At 51.2% G+C, this 18,446-nt stretch overlaps 1 protein-coding gene across 2 annotated transcripts in view; it reads right to left on the minus strand.

The window, feature by feature from the left end:
- The window catches only part of Ephb4 (EPH receptor B4), a 25,300-nt gene extending 20,638 nt beyond the window's left edge, over positions 1-4,662 (minus strand). The window contains exons 1-3 of one of the 2 annotated variants that reach the window (NM_001427586.1): positions 4,038-4,577; positions 429-499; positions 20-307 (exon numbers count right to left, since the gene is read on the minus strand). In NM_001427586.1, coding sequence (NP_001414515.1) covers positions 20-307; positions 429-499; positions 4,038-4,089 — 411 coding nt within the window. In that variant the 5' untranslated portion in view covers positions 4,090-4,577. Of the gene's footprint in view, positions 1-19; positions 308-428; positions 500-4,037 lie in introns of both variants that reach the window. The other variant, XM_003751157.6, reaches the window with a different exon arrangement.
- Positions 4,663-18,446: the final 13,784 nt, after the last annotated feature.

An 18,446-nucleotide genomic window follows, 5' to 3' on the forward strand; every position in this document is an offset into this window, starting at 1 on the left:
CTGAGCCCCACTGTGGTACCTTGATGTAGGGGTTCTCCATCCAGGCTGGCGTGTGGGCCGTGGCAGTATCGGCTTCGCTCTCATAATAGAAGACGGTGAATGTCTCCTTGCAGGAGCGACTGGCCCTCGGCAGGGACAGACATTCCATCATGGTGAAGCGTATCGTGGCATACACGTGGACAGCACCTCGCCGTGGGACCCAGCCAGTGCGCAGCCAGTGTGCCTGGCCCCCTGGACGCTTCATATCGCACACCTCATAGGTGCGCACGCTGTGCTGTTCCTCATCCAGGCCGCTTAGCTCCTCCCACTGTGCAGAGATGGGAAGCTGTCAGTCAGGGCCTCTAGTTAGGGTCAGAGGGGCTACAGGAGACAAGTATCTCGGAGTGTTTCTGTGCAACCTCCTGCCTCAGCTCCCCTCCAGCTCTTACCTGGCCTTCTGCCTGAGGGTAAGTCACCCATTTCAGATCTGCCGTCTCCAGTTTTGTGTTCAGCAGGGTCTCTAAGACAGAGAGACAAAGTCAGCCCTTGGGGGAGGTGCGTGAGAGGTAGGGCCAACGGTTTGCTGGGAACACACGGGAATGAGAGCGAGTGGGTTGTCGTTCTAGTTCCCGGAGGCAGCAAACTATTCTCTTGGGCCAAAGAGATAATCACACTAGCCGCCAAGCCTGCAGACCTGAGTTTCATCCTCATGACCCACATGGTGGGAGGAGAGAGCCAACCCTCACGTGTTCTCTGAGTGTGATGCACAAGATAACTCTTCTTTGTCTCCCACCTCACATAAAGGAAATCATGTATGTCTCTGTGTGTACAGTATCTCTGTGTGTGTGTGTGTTGTGTGTGTGTGTGTGTACGTACGGTGTCTGTGTATGTATGTGTATGTACAGTATGTGTGTGTGTGTACTGTGTCTGTGTCTGTGTGTGTGTGTGTGTACAGTGTCTGTGTATGTATGTGTATGTACAGTATGTGTGTGTGTGTACTGTGTCTGTGTGTGTGTGTGTGTACGGTGTCTGTGTATGTATGTGTATGTACAGTATGTGTGTGTGTGTACTGTGTGTGTGTGTGTGTGTGTGTGTGTTTAAAAACCCAAAGCATGTCTTCAGGCTTGGAGGTAGCATTCCCTGATGAACCTGCCCACTGCCCTGTCCCCAGTGCCATCTCCACCAGCAGATGTTGGGCACTGGACAGCTTCTAGTTTTCCCCGGAAGGGGCTGTAATCAGAAAAATGAGGGAAACCCATGCTGGAAGTTAAAAAGTGCACACAACTCAGGAAGCCCGAAGAAGGTCGCTCTTGGGCTGAATCTCGGCATTTGCCAGAGAGAGGGTCAGGGAAGGCAGGGCATGCCTCAGCTACGGTGCTTGCTCTGTGTGGTCAGTTTCTAGGCTTCACCCCCAGCATCTCAAAAGAAAAGAAAGAAAGTTCTGGGCCTGGTAGCACATCCCTGTGATCCCAGCCAGCACTTGGGAGGTGGAGACAGAAAGATGAAGAGTTCAAGACCAGACCCTACCACATAGTGAGTTTGTCCCTAGACTGAATTACATGAGATCTTGTCTAGAAGCAAAAAACAGGACAAACCCCTGGTCCTGGCCTTGCCCCTTGGGTAGAAGCTAAGATTTCCTATAGGCCTGTCTTAGGCTCCACACTCCCTCCCTTTCCTAAGTGCCAAAATTGGCTTCCATCCCAACTCTATTCCTCATCCCAGTCCCTGCCCCCTTTTCACACCAGACACCCCAATCCTTCAAGGTGATGCCCTCGCCCTAGGCAGAGCACCTCCCCCACTCGCTACCACCAGAGAAGTAAGTTCTGGAAGCCTGGACTCTTGGGTTCCCGCCTCGCAGCTCTGGCGAGGCCTCGCCACATCTGGACTTGGTTAGGAGAAAGAAAGGAGGAGGTTTTGGGGGGGGGGGGGCTGTGCGTGAACACACCTGGCAGGGCTCTGGGATCATTTGAGGGGAATAGACATGGTGCTGACCCAGAAAGGGATTAGGAGAACTGCAGAGACCTCTGGCAATACAAGGGGTGAGGTGGGGGGGGGATATTGGGGAATCCCCTGGTGAGGATAGGGCAACCCGGGAGGGGGCAGGAGTCTGGGAACCACATGGGTGTTGAGAGAGGGCCTCCAGGGGAGCCAGCAGAACACCTGGGACCCGGTCCCACCCTCCCCTTTGGCGCTTTGAGAGAGGAGTGCCGGAGTGCCGTGCTGAGAGACAGGGTAGATGAGGGAGGCAGCACCTCAAAGTTCCCAGTGATGTCTCTGGGTGTAGGGGGCAGGCAGAAACCTGACCAGCTGGAGGCAAAGCCTAGGGGCCCCTCTCCTGGGTGGCAGGAGACAGCAGAACACATTGGGGACAGGATGCCCAGGGTTCTGGGAAGGGGGTGGATAGAGGCTGCCGTCCCCACCCTCCATTGTTCCAGCCTGGATAGCGTTTTCCTGTCTCCAATTTACACACTGTCTGTGCTTACACACAGGCAGCTCTTCAGCCTGCTAAGCTGAACTCAGACTCACTTTCCCTGCACCTAGATCACACCTGTTGGCCTCCAGCTCACTTCGGTCCACCAGTTCCCAGGCCCACCTCTCACCTCCAGCCCTCCAGGGCTCCATTTCCGGGTTGACCTCCCCTCCCCTTCCCCCTCCCCCCCTCTCAGTTTACACCTTCTTTAGGGCACGTGGCCTTGGATAAACTAATTAACATCTCTAAAGCTTCACTTGGTCACCTGTAAAAATAGGGAAACAAGAATTTGCTTTTTTGTGGGGGGGGAGGGGCAAACGCCAGTAAAATAAATGCCCTTGGCACAGCTGTAGGGAGGGGCTTGAGAACCGTCCAGGTAACACACGTGAGGAGGGGCATTTCCTGTTGGCATCTGTCTTTCCCTCCAAACACACTTCATGGGTTCTCTGCCCATTTGACTTCCTCCTCCCCAGGAGCCCAAGGCCTTTCCTCACCCCCACCCCATTCCCACACTTTGATCAGCCCAAACAGCACTGCCCAGACTAGTGGGAGCAGGATTTTCCAAACTCCTTTGATTCCAACGCTTCAGCAAGCGACGCCCCCCTCCCATGCATGGCCCACTCCCCAGATATGCCTTTGATTCTAAGCAGCCAGGGAGGTTGTGGGGGAACCGAATTCATTGAAAAGAGATTAGGGAAGCAGAGAAGGGGAGTTATGAGTCCTGTGCAGCCCCAAGAGGGATGTGGAGCTAGGGGCTCACAGATCTGAAGAGGCATTTGGAGAGGAATACAGAAGGAAAAACACACACACACACACACACACACACACACACACACACACACACAGAAATCTGAGGCGGGCCAGGAGGTGGCCAGCTGGGGTGAATTAGGGCGACTCAGGCCGGTGTTAGGCAGTTTCTGTGGGTTTGTGTGGTTGGAAGAAAGCCACAGCCTTGGGGAAAGTTGAGGTCTAAGTGACATTTAAAAGGTTGGGGTACAGCCTTGAGAAAAACAAGAAAAGAGAGTCCGAACGCATGCACGCACGAGGTCAGTAGACTGGCCAGCCATTTGGGAGTTTAAGAGTGAGGCTGGAGATGGGGCCATCCTGACTGAGGTGTGGGGTTGAGGTGTGAGTCCAGGTGTGAATGCTAGAGAAGTGACGGTGGGGGTCGCTTTACGGCCTGGCCTAGTTGGGGTCTGCCTCTCCTGCCAGTGCCCCTTCAGGAACTTTCCCCTGGAGTTTAGCCAGAGGTGGAGGGGGTGGATAAAAACTTTGGGGGATAGTTCTGAACATTAGGGTGGACAGGAAAAGGAAGACTGTCAAGGGCCTTTGGCATCAGGATAGAGAGTTTAGAAGGCTGGGTAAGGGAAGGTCCGGGGTCTGAGCTCTCGACTCCATCTCTTTCCCAAACAAAAGAAAAACCCCACTCCCCGCCAGGCCGCCGCCTCCCCGCCCCCTCCCGTTCTAGTGCTATTGGTCCGAAGTGGTTAAGGGGTGCCGGAGTTGGGAGAGAGAAAGAACAGCTTCTACACTCTAAGGCACAACTTTAGGGACCCCAAGAACAGGGGGCACCCCTAAGGAAACTCACCTTCTAAAGCAGTGGCGAGGGAAGCCCAGCACAGCAGCGCTCTGAGCTCCATGGCGCCGCCTCACTTTGGCTGAATACGATCCGAGTTTGGGGGGCCCTGGCCCCCCCAGGTCTGACCCTCCCCTGGGCGGGTGCACACCGACTCTGCAGCTGGGACTTTCCGTCGGGGGCCTCTCAGCGATGGCCCATGCGGGCGCGCCGGGCACCCGCGCTCAGGTGCGGCCCCCACGTCCCCGCCGCAGCGCGCGCGCGCGGGGAGGCCAGCCTTAAGGGGGGACGTCCTGGCAGTGGCCGTCGCTGGGCGGGCGGAGATCGGGACGTGGCTGAGAGTTAGGGGTCCCTTCGGGGCTTCGGAGGTCCCGCCCTGGCTGGCTGGGGTAGGCCGATTGCTCGCGATCTTGCTCGCTCCCTGGAGTGGTAGGTGGCTCTCGCGCCGCCAAGCTGAGTGCGCCGGTTGCGGTCAAAGCGGGTAGAAGCCAAAGTGGGGACCGAACAGAGCGAGGGAGACAGGCTGGGCCAGAGCTGGGCCGAGTTGAGACTGAGTCGGGCGGCGCCTGGCCTAGGAGGGAGGGGCGCATAGGAGGCGGAGACAGTCCCGTGTCAGAGTCCCCCCCCCTCTACCCCCGCCCCATCTTCCAACACCCTGGAGCCCCGGCTTCTCTGGGAGGAGGGTGGGCAGGGGAGCTGATTGGCTCCTATGCTGCTGAATAATTCATGAGGGGGGCGACCGAAAAGTGCTTGTCGGGAAGTTAGGAGAAAGTTTGCAAGAGGGGGAGGGGCGGCCTGTGTGGAACTTAGGGACTGTCCAGGGGTGCTGGGTGTCCCATACCTACTACCTTTGATTGTGCATGTTGGGGCAGGAGCCCAGGAACCCTCGGGACTGGTTTGAACCTAGCAGGCCTCATAGATGTGTGCGTAAATGCGCACACGACACACACAAAGCCTGCTCTGACCTTGCAGCGGGACCTGAGATTCCACATCTGGATGCGCCCCCTGCCACCTAGTTGGAGCAGCGGGTTGCATTTAGGAGGAGAAGGTTAAAACTTTGCGTTTGGGCACGGAGAGCTTCCCAACGGACCTCCGGACCCCAAGCAACAATTCCAGCTCGGATATCTCCAGAGGGAGCACTCTCACAATAGTAGCGTGCATGTTAAGTACTGGAGACACACTGTGCGAGCAACCCAACGCTGGAAAAAGTGGTTTGAAACCCAAAGAAGTATAGGTGGTGTAAATAAAAGGCAGGCGTGTTAGAGAGGGTGAGGGATCTCCATAACACCTCATTCCAATTTTTAAAGGAGGGGGACACTTCCCCACCGCCTGCAGCCTTGACCTCCAGGGCGGGACGGGGGGGGGGTAGGGACCACTGTGGCTCTTTCCTGAGGCTGTTTCCTGTCTGGCTCTTAGGGGCCCTCGGGATGGCTGGGAGGGCCCTTCCTCTCATTTGCTAACACCCCCTCTCATCCATTAGTTTGAGGGGAGGGTCCAGGAGAGATGGTTTCCCATCTACATCAGGGCTCCGGTAGTGCCCAGCGCAGGGTGGTTGGATGAGAGAGGTGCTGCTACCTAAGTCGGTCCCTTAAGGGCTGCAGTAAGGAGACTTTAATTTAAGGTAATTAGTACAGGGTCTGGAAACTCTGAGGTAGGAGTCTGGGGCACCTGGGAGTCTGCCAAATACCCTAAGCATACCCGCCCCCAGAGGACGCGGGAGACCTGTGATGACCTCTTGTCCCTGTGCACTTATCTTCCTGCCGCAAGTAGTGCTCCCCACCCCCTGCCCTTCCTCACCGCCCTGCCTGGGTCCCGCTCCGGGGTGGGGGGTCAGCCAGGGCAGGAAACAGCCGGCTTGGCTGGAGCCAGGCTGACCGGCTAGATCTGGGAGTCCCCTCCTTCTTCCCTATGCAGACTCAGGCTCCCCTTCTCTTATCCACAGACACCCCCCCCTTTTTTTTTTACAGCTATCCGTCTGCATCCGGGTCCCCCAGTCTTTCTGAGTCGTGGCTTGTTCTCACCCTAGGAGCCACCATCATCGGCCCTCTTTAAGCCTTTGATTGCTTAAAATTTTTACATTTAGTGGGATAAGTGATTCATTAGTATGCAGAGAGTATGAACGCCTCAGTAGTGGAGAGACGCGAAGCTGGAGGAGGTGAGAAGGCATAAAGGAAGGTGCTGTGGATGAGACCCCGCTGAAAGGATGAAAGAACCCACCAGACTCCGCCTCAAACAGAAGACCACAGTGTATCAATAAGAATGACTCCTGGGCTGGCCTCTCTACTGCTATCAGGAGAGAGTTTGGAAAACAGCTTCTCTAGTACCCAGAAAGCTCCGAGTTCCATCCCCGTCCCCAGTGTGGTCATACTCCTTCCCCCCCCCCCCCCCCCCCGGAGCTGAGGACCGAACCCAGGGCCTTGCGCTCCCTAGGCAAGCGCTCTACCACTGAGCTAAATCCCCAACCCCTGGTCATACTCCCTTTAACTTGGAAGGAAAGTGGGACCAGGTTGCAGACTGGACTACATTACACACACACACACACACACACACACACACACACACACACACACGCACACGCACACACACAGATGGTGAAAATCCCGTGATTTCCCTTTTCCATGCAAGTGACGCCCGAGATCTTTACTCCCCTGGTCAGGAAGCACCCTCCATTTATCCTGTGTGTATGAGGTCATTCCTTCCTCTCTCAGACCACCAGAAACTCTGCGGCCAGCACCAAGTCGCTCAGCTGTCTGCTGCAGGTGAGATCTCGCATTACCACAGAGTCAATGCTTGTCCCAAACAAATCAAGTGCCCTCCGTAGTAGGGCACTTGAAGGGACAGAAGGATGGCTCTGTGGTAAAAGTGCCAGCTGCTTAAGTGGACAGCTTGGGCTTGAATTCCAGGATAACCATAATGGAAGGAGAAAACTGATTCCCAGAAGTCGTCTGTCATCTGACCTCCACAGAACACTGCGGCATATACTGGTTCCCACCTAACGCAATGAATACATAAATAAAAAATATAATTATGAAAAATTTTAAAGGCGCTGGAGAGAGGGCTGAGCAGTGAAGGGCACGTGTTGCTTTCCACTGAGGATGCCAGTGGCTTCGGTTCCCAGCACCTACATGCTGGTTCACAACCGCCCTTAACTTCAGTTCCCGAGGATCCAATGCCCTCTTTGGACTTCTGTGGGCACCTGGCACACACGTGGTGCATAGACGTGCAAGCAGGCAAAACACTCTTGCACGTAAGAGAAAATTGAATAATCTGAAAAAATGAAAACAAACCAAACCGTGGGGCCCTTCACTGACTTCACACTTGCAGGGCTAACCGTCACCTGGTGCCAGCCCACAGCAATCAGACGGTCTACACTGACAGGCCAATAGCTGTGCGTACGCAGTCTCCCTGAGTAGAAATAACACTGCGAGTCTTTTTCTCTTTCCTTTTTCTAGCCCAAACAAACCTCGATTATTTTTATACAGTTGAGTATGACCTTGAACATGTGATCCCCTGCCTCAAGGCCTGAATGCCAGGGTTATAGACATGTACCATCCCCCCCCCCAGATTTATTAGGTGCTCAGGATTGACCACCCCCCCACCCCTCCACCCCGATTCCCCCAGCTGCAATCTCCCCACCTGCATCCCCCATGTGTGTGCATGTGTGCATACGTGTGTGTGTGTGTGTGTGTGTGTGTGTGCGCTCTCTCTCTCTCTCTCTCTCTCTCTCTCTCTCTCTCTCTCTCTCCTCCCTGAGTCACAACCCTGGCCTAGCAGTCCCCTTCCCATTGTGACAGTTTGTTTTGAGCCCTCACAGAGATAAGGCTTTTCCTAGACGTAAACTGGGCTCAGTAGTGCAGGCCTGTAATCCCTGGCACTCAGGAAGCAGAAGCAAGATTGCCGGGATTTTGAGACCAGTTTGCCCTACCTGTTGAGTTCTAGGCCTGTCAGTAAAACAGTGTCTCAACAAAAGGGATTGGGGGAGGCTTGTGTGAGGTGTGGCGGGGGTGGGGGTGGGGAGAGGAGGCATGAATAAGAACAAAGAATATAATGACAAAAGTATACATATAGAAATAACAAAACTTGACTTTGTAGAATAACGCTAAAGACTTAATAAGACATTGACAAAATGGCTCAAGGGATAAAAGGGCTTGCCTACTGCAAAACTTGATGACCTGAGTTTGAGCCGCAGGACATAGTAGGAGAGAACCCCACAAAGTTGTCCTTTGATCTCCATACACACACGTGTGAGTACACACCCACAGACACACATACACACTCCAGAGGTAATAAAAATGAACCCCCCAAACCGATAAAAACAAAGCAAGGGGAAAGGTTGCTGTGCATTTGAAATAACAGAGAACAGACTAGCCACGGGGCCTCCTTTACACTCTAAATGGTGAGACACCCGCATCTGCTGCAGCCCAGCCACTCCTCTCTTGGCTCACTTAACCCCAGGGAGTCCAAAGTTCCATGAGGTTTAAACTACAGCGCCCCTCACCTGCCCGCCAGATTCGGCAGCCCTAGTTAATGAATACCACCACTTTAAACGGATTTTCTTGGTGGTGGCTTCAGTGTGTATGTGTGCGTGTGCGTGTGTGTGTGTGTGCACGTGTGCACACGAATACACACGCTGCATGCAGAGGCCAGAAGCTGATTACAGGTGTTTTGCTCTATTGTCGTTAACCCTGGTTTTGGTGACATAATTTCTCACTCAGCCTAGAGTTCTAACTATGGCTGCACTGGCTGGATAGAGAGCCTCAGGGACTCTCTGTGCTCCCTCCCCTACCCCGTTGTGCTAAGGTCACAGGTATGTGCCCCCTTGGCTTTTACACCTGGTGCAAAGCATCAAAACTCAGGTCCTCAGGCTTGCAGGGCAAATGCTTCCCCCACTGAGCTATCTCCCCCGAAATACACACACACACTCTTTATTTTTCTCCTGTTGAGACACAGCCTTTTATATCCCAGGGTAGCCTAGAAACGAATGTAACTGAAAATGGCTTTTAACACACGTTCTTCTCAGTGGTGATATTACAGGCATGCACTACCTCACCCGGCTTGCATGGAGCTGGGGATTGGGAGATTGAACCAGGGCTTTGTGCACGGGAGGCAAACACTCTACGTCCTCAGCCCGGGACAGTTCTTCGGTGAATCACGGTAGGACACTTGCAGTTACCCAGAATTGGACAGCCCTCTGTATTAGCATCAGTTTTCCTCATTGTTAATTACAAAGACAGCGGCTGCTCACATATCCCAGGCTGGGTTGGAACTCTCTGTGTAGGCAAGGGTCACTCTGAACACCTGATCATTTTGTCTCTACCTCCCCACAGCTCCCATTAAAAAAAAAAAAAGAAGAAGAATTTGATAGGGCCAGGCATGGTAGTCCAAGCCTTTGATCCCAGCACTTGGAAGGCAGACACAGACAGATCTCTGTGAGTTCAAGGCAACCTAGTCTACAGAGCGAGTTCCAGGACAGCCAGGGCTACATAAAGAGCCCCGTCTCAAAAAAACAAAATAAAAAACAATAAAAAAGAGGTTTGTAGACTTATTGACATTGCTGAACTGAGTTGTAGGGCTCAATGAATCTTTCCTGTTTTTGAGACAAAGTCTTGCTATGTAGCCCGCACTGAACGCACTTGAACTCACGACTCTTCCTTTTCCACATCCACCGAGTGCTGGAATTGCAGGTATGAGGCATCATGCCCTCCCAAATACTTTATCAAAACATTTGTTTGATGTTTAGGGAAGGCACCGGTGTGTGCACACACAAGGCAACAGCAAGATATGGAGATCAGTAGTGACTTGCCAGAGGTGGTTCTCAGGGCTGCAGAGATGCCTCCCCGGTTAAGAGTAACTGCTGCGGGATTGGGGATTTAGCTCAGTGGTAGAGCACTTGCCTAGCACATGCAAGGCCCTGGGTTTGGTCCCCAGCTCTGAAAAAAGAAAAAAAAAAAAAGAGTAACTGTTGCTCTCCCAGAGGACCTAGGTTCAGTTCCCAGCATTCCTATGATAGCTGAAAACCACCCTTAACTACAGTTTGTGGGATCCCACTTCCTTCTCTTATCTCCATAGCCACCAGGCATGCCGGGAGCACGCATACATACAGGCAGGCAGGACACTCATACACATAAAAAAAAAAAAAAAAAAAAAAAACTTGGTTCTCCCCCTCCACCACATGGGTCCCAAGGACCGGATTCAGGTCTTGTGGCTTGGTGGCAAGCACCTTCACTGGCTTAGCTATCTCAGTGGTTCTTTATGTTTGTTTGAGAAAAGATCCTCTGTGGCCCGGCCTGGCTGGCCTCAAACCCTTTATGTAGCAGAAGCTGGCTTTAAACAGCTGCTGTTGCCTTCCAGATGCTAGACTCATAAGCTATGAGCCACCGCACCCAGCAAACAGTACATATCTAACAGGAAAAAGGAGCAGAAGACAGAAGTCACACAGAAGCAGCTGGTGACGTGGCTCAGTGGCAGGTCGCACGCCTGTCCTGTACAGTCTTACGTTCTATGGCCAGCACAACCAGTAACCAAACCAAACTACCACATTCCACATGAGGAGTGTTTACAACAGATACTGCTTTTCTAGGTAGTATAATAGGTATGTCAGTGAAACACTTAGACATTTGTAGGGGCCGGAGAGACAATCTCTTGCTACTCTCGGCAAGGACCTGAGTTTGTTCCCTGCACCCACATTGATGACACCATGATTAAGAGCACTGGCTTCTCTTCAGAGAACCTAGGTTCGATTCCCAGCACCCACACAGTGACTCACAACTGTCAATAATTTCCATTCCAGGGGGTCTGACGTCCTCTTCTGGCCTCCTAGGGCATTGCACTCACATGGTGCACAGACATATATGTAGACAAAACTCTCATACACATAAAATAAAATAAATACCTTTCTTCCTTCCTTCCTTCCTTCCTTCCTTCCATTTTTGTTTGTTTAGTTGTTGTCTTTTGAGAGACAGAGAGACAGAGAGACAGAGAGACAGAGAGACAGAGACAGAGAGAGACAGAGAGAGAGAATTCTCTATGTAGTCCTGGCTGTCCTGGAACTCACTCTGTAGACCAGGCTGGTCTGGAACTCAGAGATCCACCTGCTCTGCCTCCCAAGTGCAGGGATTAAAGGCGTGGGCCACCACCACCACCTAGCCACCTATCTTTTAAAAATGGTTTATAGGAATGCTCTGTCTGCACGTACACCTGAATGCTAGTAGAGGGCATCAGATCTCATTAGAGATGGTTGTGAGCCACCATGTGGTTGCTGGGAATTGAACTCAGGACCTCTGGGAGAGCAGTCGGGTGCTCTAACCACTGAGCCATCTCTCCAGCTCCTCTAAATACAATTTTTTAGAAGTTGCAATTGGGGGTGACTTCCCAACTTATAGAAACTTGAAGAAGCATGTAACAGACCCGCTCCTGATCTGTCTTCAGCAAACTTCTGGAATACGACATAAAGAAGGCTGCCACAGAAACTTCCTGAATCAGAAAAGACTTTTAAACCAGCAGCTTAAAGCAGTTTAAGAGCTTCGAAATGAAGCAAGAGACAGGCAGGGTGCTATAACCGTCCATGTCTTCTTGAGACACAGACAGCCTACCCTGGAGTGGTACAAATGATTCAGTCCCCAGTGGACTCGTTCATGCCGGCCATTAAAGGTGCTGGTTATTACCAGTGAGGGTCCACCAGGACATCAGAGACTGGAGAACGATAAAGAGGCAGGCATTGCTAAGAGACATGATGGTGTAAGAGGTGGTGTTTGATGCCCACATCTCAGGGCCAGGTCAGACTATGTTAACCAGAATTAATTCGCTAAGGACCATGTGCTGGGCAGTTGTCAACCTGACACAAGCCAGGGTCAAGTGGGAAGAGGGATGTTCCATTAGGACATCAGATTGGCCTGTAAGCAAGTCCAAGGGGAACATGTGCTTGGTGAAAAATGTATCTAAGGGGGGGCTAGTCCACTGTGGAGGGTACCTCCCAGCCCCGGGCAGATGGTCTTAGGATGTATAAAAAGGGAAGCTGAGCAAGCCGTGGATAGCAAGCCCGTAAGCAACATTTCTCCATGGCCTTTACCATGGTTCCTGCCTCTGCTTGACTTCCCACCCTGACTTTCATTCAGGATAAGCTCTATAAATATGGGGAGGTAAACCCTTTCCTCCCCAAGTTGACTTTGGAAATGGTCTTTATCATTAGAAAGAGCAAGCTGAAGGCAGGTGGTGGTGACACCTGGGTGGCAGAGGCAGGTGGATCTTGGAGTTCAAGGCCAGCCTGGTCTACAGAGAGAGTTCCAGGACAGTCAGGGCTACACAGAGAAACCCCGTCTCAGAAAACACAGAGGTGGGGCTGGAGAGATGGCTCGGCGGTTAAGAGCACTGACTGCTCTTCCAGAGGTCCTGAGTTCAAATCCCAGCAACCACATGGTGGCTCACAACCATCTGTAATGAGATCCGATGCCCTCTTCTGGTGTGTCTGAAGATAGCTACAGTGTACTCACATATATAAAATTAATAAATCTTTAAAAAAAAAAAGAAAGAAAACATAGAAGTGGAGAGGTGGGGGAGAGAGACTGACTGATTAGTCCAGTGGGGTTCTAGTGCTTTTGCTGAAGGCCACAGAAGGACACAATCTCTAAGAGGTAGGAGATGCTTCAACAGCCAGAGATGGCTTAGACCGGTTATAAGCAGATTAAAAGGAAACAAGTCAAACATCTGTGGGCAGATTTTCATTGAGCCAGAGTCTCTAGGGGGCAAGTTGACAGAAGATCAAATAATGATGTTGGTGAGAAGCCCATAGGACTGAACGAGCAGCTTATCGTCGGGGTTAAAAAATACAACAAACAAACAAAACCCTGCCAGGTACGGTTGGTTTCTTCCGCATTCGGGGGGTGGGGGGGGAAGTAGGTCTCTGGGGATAGGAGCCTTCTAGACACTTTCCTAATGGAGTTGCCAAGAACAACTGCAGGTAAGGACCAGGCGCTGTAACTGAAAAACCTCATGTTAAATTGTGGCTCTATTGGTCTTCTCCGAACGGTAAGACGTCTATGGGCCTGAGCACGTGTTGGAGGCAGGTGTGTCTGGTTCCTGGTGGCCTTCGGAGTATAAGAGGCAATTAAACATCAGTTGGCAGATAGAGAAAGAACAGGTTAAATGTTAAATGCAGGTTAAAGGGATTAAACGTAAGCTAGGAGTGGGCAGGCTTCCCAATGCACTATGTATATTTCATTCAGGGGCGGGGTTTGTTCGTCCAAACAGCCTCCCTCAGCAGCCAGATGTTGCCTATGGGGGGGGGGGGGACTGGCTATGCCTGCAATCTAGAGCTTAAAGGAGGTGGACATACCGTAGCCCTAAGGAATACAGGTTTACCCTGAGAAAACAAATGCTGGTCAACCTTTGGCCCTAAGCCAAACTAAGCATCCCTTAGCTGACCCCTCAAGCTCATCAGAGGCCCTGAGAATACACCACCTTTAAAATAACAGTTGTAGCCAGGTGGTGGAGGTACATGCCTTTAATCCCAGCACTCTGGAGAAAGAGGATTGAGACTCCAGACAAACATTTGAGGTGCATATTTTACCAAAGCAGACCTGGCCTCCAGGTTTTCCCAGCATCCCTCAGTCCCTACCTGACATACTCAACCCTTTATCCTGAACTTTCCATTTATATACATATATATTTATATATTTTTATATACATGTATTTTATATATTCTATTTATATATTCTATTTTATATATTAAATACAAATATATATATATGTATATTTTTAAGAAGACATATTTATGAGGCTGGAAAGATGTGCACAGTGGCTATGACCGCTTACTGTTTTTGCACAGGACCCATGTTTGGTTCCTAGCACAGACACAGTGGCTCACAGTCCTCCGTAAGTCCAGTTCCAGGGGATCTAACACCCTCTTCTAACCTCCATGAGCATATACACCCACGTGCATGACGATTTCCTTTAGAAGCCAGGAGATTTCACTGGATCCCCCAGAACTGGAGTTACAAATGGTTCTGAGCTACCATGCCTATACTGGGAACTGAAACCAGATTCTCTGTGAAAGCAGCAGGCTCTCTTAGCCACTGTGCCGTCCCTCCAGCTCATAGTATCGCCTTAGTTTCTAATTTGTGTTTGTTGATTGGTTGGTTTTTCAAGACAGGGTCTCTCTGTGTAGTCCTGGCTATTCTGGAACTCGCTTTGTAGACCAGGCTGGCCTCGAACTCAAAATCCACCTGCCTCTACCTCCAGAGTGCTGGGATCAAAGGTGTGCGTGCACCTTTCTAATTTCTATGATTGCTTGACCCTTGATCAGAGCAATGGTTATTTCTTCAATCCTACTTTTCACTATGGGATAGAGGCTCAGGGCTTTGCATGGCTGTGTTCATGTTCATCTTCTGTTAAGAGGTTCCACTATTGCTGGATAACATAATGCTAACCCTTAAGTGGTTTACAGGCTTAGAGATCCATTGGAGAGACTTGTGAACACACTTATAGCCAGAGAGAGGGCTCTGCAGTTAAGAGCACTGGCTGCTCTTCCAGAGGACCGGGGTTCAGTTCCCAGCATCCACGTGGCAGCTCACAACTGTCTGGAACTCCAGTTCCAGGGGATCCAGTGCCCTCACACAGACACACATGCATTTTACATTTTACACCAATGCACATAAAATTTAAAAGTCATAGGAAAAAAAAGATGTGAACTCAGTTCACAAAAGGATTTCAGTGCTGGTTCAGCTGGGAAGCACTAGGTTGAGAAGCCAGCCTGAGATGCTTGAGAAGTGAGAGCTTGAGACCAAAGAGAAGCCAGGAGGAGTGGCTCCAGTCTTTAATGGCAGCATTTGGGAGGCTGAGGCAGGAGGATTGTCAAGAATTCAAGGGCAGCCTAGCTAAAGAGTGAAACCCTGTCTCAGTAAACAAACAAACAAATAAAATAACAGACTCCGTAACCCAGCAATAGGAGGTGAGACAGGAAGATCAAGTTCAAGACCACCCTTGAGGGTTGGGGATTTAGCTCAGTGGTAGAGCGCTTGCCTAGGAAGCGCAAGGCCCTGGGTTCGATCCCCAGCTCCGAAAAAAAGAACCAAAAAAAAAAAAAAAAAAAAAAAAAAACCACCCTTGAGTATATACTGAGTCCAAGGACAGTCTGATCTCCATGAGACCCCGTGTCAGCACACAAAATAAATCCAAAAGGTAAGAATAGGCTTAGAGATGGCTTAGTGGATAAAGTGCTCACTATATAAGCATGAGGACCCGAGTTCAAATCCCCAGCACCCACGTAGTCCACATCTGTAATCACTACTTTAGAAATGACAGAAAAAGACAGAAAACACTCCAGAAGCTTAAGGGCCAGCTACCCTGGTGCATACACTGGTGAATGACAAGGGAGACCCTGTGACCAACAGGGTAGACGTGAGGACAAATGCCAGAAGCTGTCCTCTTACCACCACATGAACACCATAGTGCTCACATATCCACATTCATGTACACAAACATACATGTACACACACACACACACACCAAAATAAATAAAAATAAAGAGAAAGGCTGGCCCGATGGCTCAGCAGGTTTGATCCCCCAGGCTCATGGTGGTTGGAGAAAACTGACTCCCCCAAGTTCTCCTGTGACCTTTACTCACAAGCCATGACACAGGCTCAAGGCTGCATCTGAGTGTGCTCAAGCACACACGCTAAGTAAAGACATTTAAAAAGAGGCTCACGACCGTCAAAGGCACGGAGACCAGCTGACCCCCCCTGTTTCTTCTGTTGGTGTCAGCACAGAGATGGGCAGATGTCCCACCTGCAAGGCTCTAATAGCCCCTCAGCCCGTTTCACTGCCAGGAGGCCAGCCCAAGTTGAGGTGCCATTGTTTGGTGAGGCAACACTTTTTCCAACACTCTCTGTCCCTTTGTCTCTCTGTCTGTCTCTATCTCCCCCCCCCCCACCCTCCCACCTGTCTTGGTGTTTTGTTTTGTTTGGTTTTTGAGACAGAGTTTCTCTGTGTGGCCCCTGGCTGTCCTGGACCTCTCTCTCTATAGATCAGGTTGATCTCGAACTCAATGTCTCTATCTCCTGAGTTCTGGGGTCAAAAGCATATACCACCACACTGGTGTATGCAGCCTAAGCTAATACTTCCCAGCCACTGTTAAAAGGGGCTGGTTCACCGCCTACCACTGCTAAGAAGCCTCTTCACCTTGCCTTCAACCTCATCAGAGAGAAGGGACCTAGGTTGCTGTTGGGATATCAGAGAGGAGAGAGAACCTATTAGAACCTAAGGAAGAGAACAGAATAAGGCAGAGCTTGCTGGTGTGTGTGTGTGTGTGTGTGTGTGTGTGTGTGTGTGTGTGTGTGTGTTAGAAGAAGAGGGAGGCTGAGAGAGACTGGGGGCCAGAGTTTAAGGTGGCCGGGGTTTGGAAAGGTGGAGCAATGGGAGGGTGGAGGAGAGTTAGTAGGAGGCTCATTGTCCCGGTGTGGGGAAGTCTTTTGTTTCCTCTCTTCCCTTGGCAGCCTGTCAGGATGTGAGGCCAAGCCCCCCTCCCATGCCAATATCTCCGGCCCCAACCATTAGACTGCTCTTTCCTCTACTATTGTGTTACTGATGGGAAAGGGGGCGGGGCAGGGGCCGGCTGGAGACAAACTCTGGTTGGGACTAAGAACTATTAGTGGTTAGGGGCTAGCTTACCGGGAGTTCTAGAAGGACCTAAAGAACCAGAGCTGGCTAGGTCAGATTGGCCGGGTAAGATCTGTGTTGGGGAGGAGCAGGAAGCCAGGCCCCGGGTGGGGCCACCACCGAGGGTAGCAGGTCGGGCCAGGGGGAGGTAGGCTGGGTCCCAGAGGAGATGACGCAGGGCTTCAGGCGTCTCCCAGCCCCCACTATTCTTGCCTGGGAGCCAAACAGCACACCTGAACCCCAAGATTGCCCCCACCCCCTCCATTCCCTGAGGTTGACATCACCCCACTAAGCTTGCAAATTCAGGTGTCCCTGGGCTCTCTAAGGTTCAGTTCCCTTGATGCTCTTCCTCCTTCCCAGGATCTAGTAGGATCCATGGAAGAACCCTGGAATGCCATTCCTCCCGATGCTCCCTCCTGGATTTTTTTTTTTTTTTTTTTTTTTCTCCATCAGCTGTCCTGCAGGAAGGGCGCCCTGCTCAGCTTCACCTCCCTTCCCGAGCCTTTTGTTTGCTGGGTTTTCAGGAAATTGGAGGGGTGGTGGCCAAGGGCTCATCTGCCCTAGGGACTGGACATGGTTGTAGTGGAGGGGGTAGGGACAGAATCACCAGACTCTGGGGAACTCACGGTGGGAGGGAGGGAGATTGGGGGCATCGCCAGGAAACTATTATATGAGGTCTCTTTCGGAGGTCCCGGGTTGATTGGACTTCCTGATCGGACAAGGAAAGGACTGATTGTGTGTGTGTGTGTGTGTGTGTGTGTGTGTGTGTGTGTGTGTGTGTGTGTGTGTGTGGTGTCTGAGAGGCTGGGATGACATGAGGTCACTTTAATAACTTGGCAAAGTGTTGACACAAAGGGGGAAGAACAGTTATTGAATGCCACAATTCATCCTCCTGCAGGACTCCTAAGAAGTGGGGAGGTAGCACGTAGTCAGATCGCGCCGCCTCTGAGGTTTAGGTGTTGTTTTTGTTTGTTTGCTTGCTTCTTTCTTTTTTTTTCTTTTATTTAAAAAAAAAAAAACTAGAGAAAGGGACGCCCAGCGCCTAGACCCAGAATTCCCGCCTTCCCAGCATACAACCGCAGAAACCACGCCAGTGTGGACGCTCTGGCACATGAGCGTCCTCTCGTTGATTGCCCTCTCTGAAGCCACCCCGGGCGCCGCCACATTCCCTTCCTAGAGGGCGGGGCCTGTGCAGTCACGTGAAGAGTAAGACTGGTTTAGGTTTACAGTGGAGTGGGGAATCAGTTTCTACAACTGCAGTCTAAAGGAATGATTATCTATCTCTCTATCTCTCTATCATCTCTCTATCTATCTGAGACAGGTCTGGCTGTGTAGTCCAAGCTGTCCTTAAACTTGAGGCCCGCCCACCTCTGTTTCATCAGTTCTGAGATGAGCCACCATGCTCAGTTTGAGGCTGGTGGGTGACTTAATTCTGAAAGGGGAAAAGAGAGATTAAATAACCAGATTAATCCTGTGTTGTGGTCCTGGACAACGTGTTTCTCTTTCAAAAATTCTTTACGTGGGGGTGGGGATTTAGCTCAGTGGTAGAGGGCTTGCCTAGCAAGCGCAAGGCCCTGGGTTCCGTCCCCAGCTCCGAAAAAAAAGAAAATTTTTTTTTTACCTGTTTTCCTGTTTTGCCTGCATGTATGTGCCCCATGTACACACACCCCAGAGTTCAGGAGAAGGTGCCAGGTCCCCTCGAACTGGAGTTACAGATGTTTGTGAGCCACCATGTGGGTCCTGGGAACCAAAGTAGAGTCCTCAGTAAAT

The sequence above is a fragment of the Rattus norvegicus genome, chromosome 12, assembly GCF_036323735.1.
Source record: "Rattus norvegicus strain BN/NHsdMcwi chromosome 12, GRCr8, whole genome shotgun sequence".
NCBI classification, from domain to species: Eukaryota; Metazoa; Chordata; class Mammalia; order Rodentia; family Muridae; genus Rattus; species Rattus norvegicus.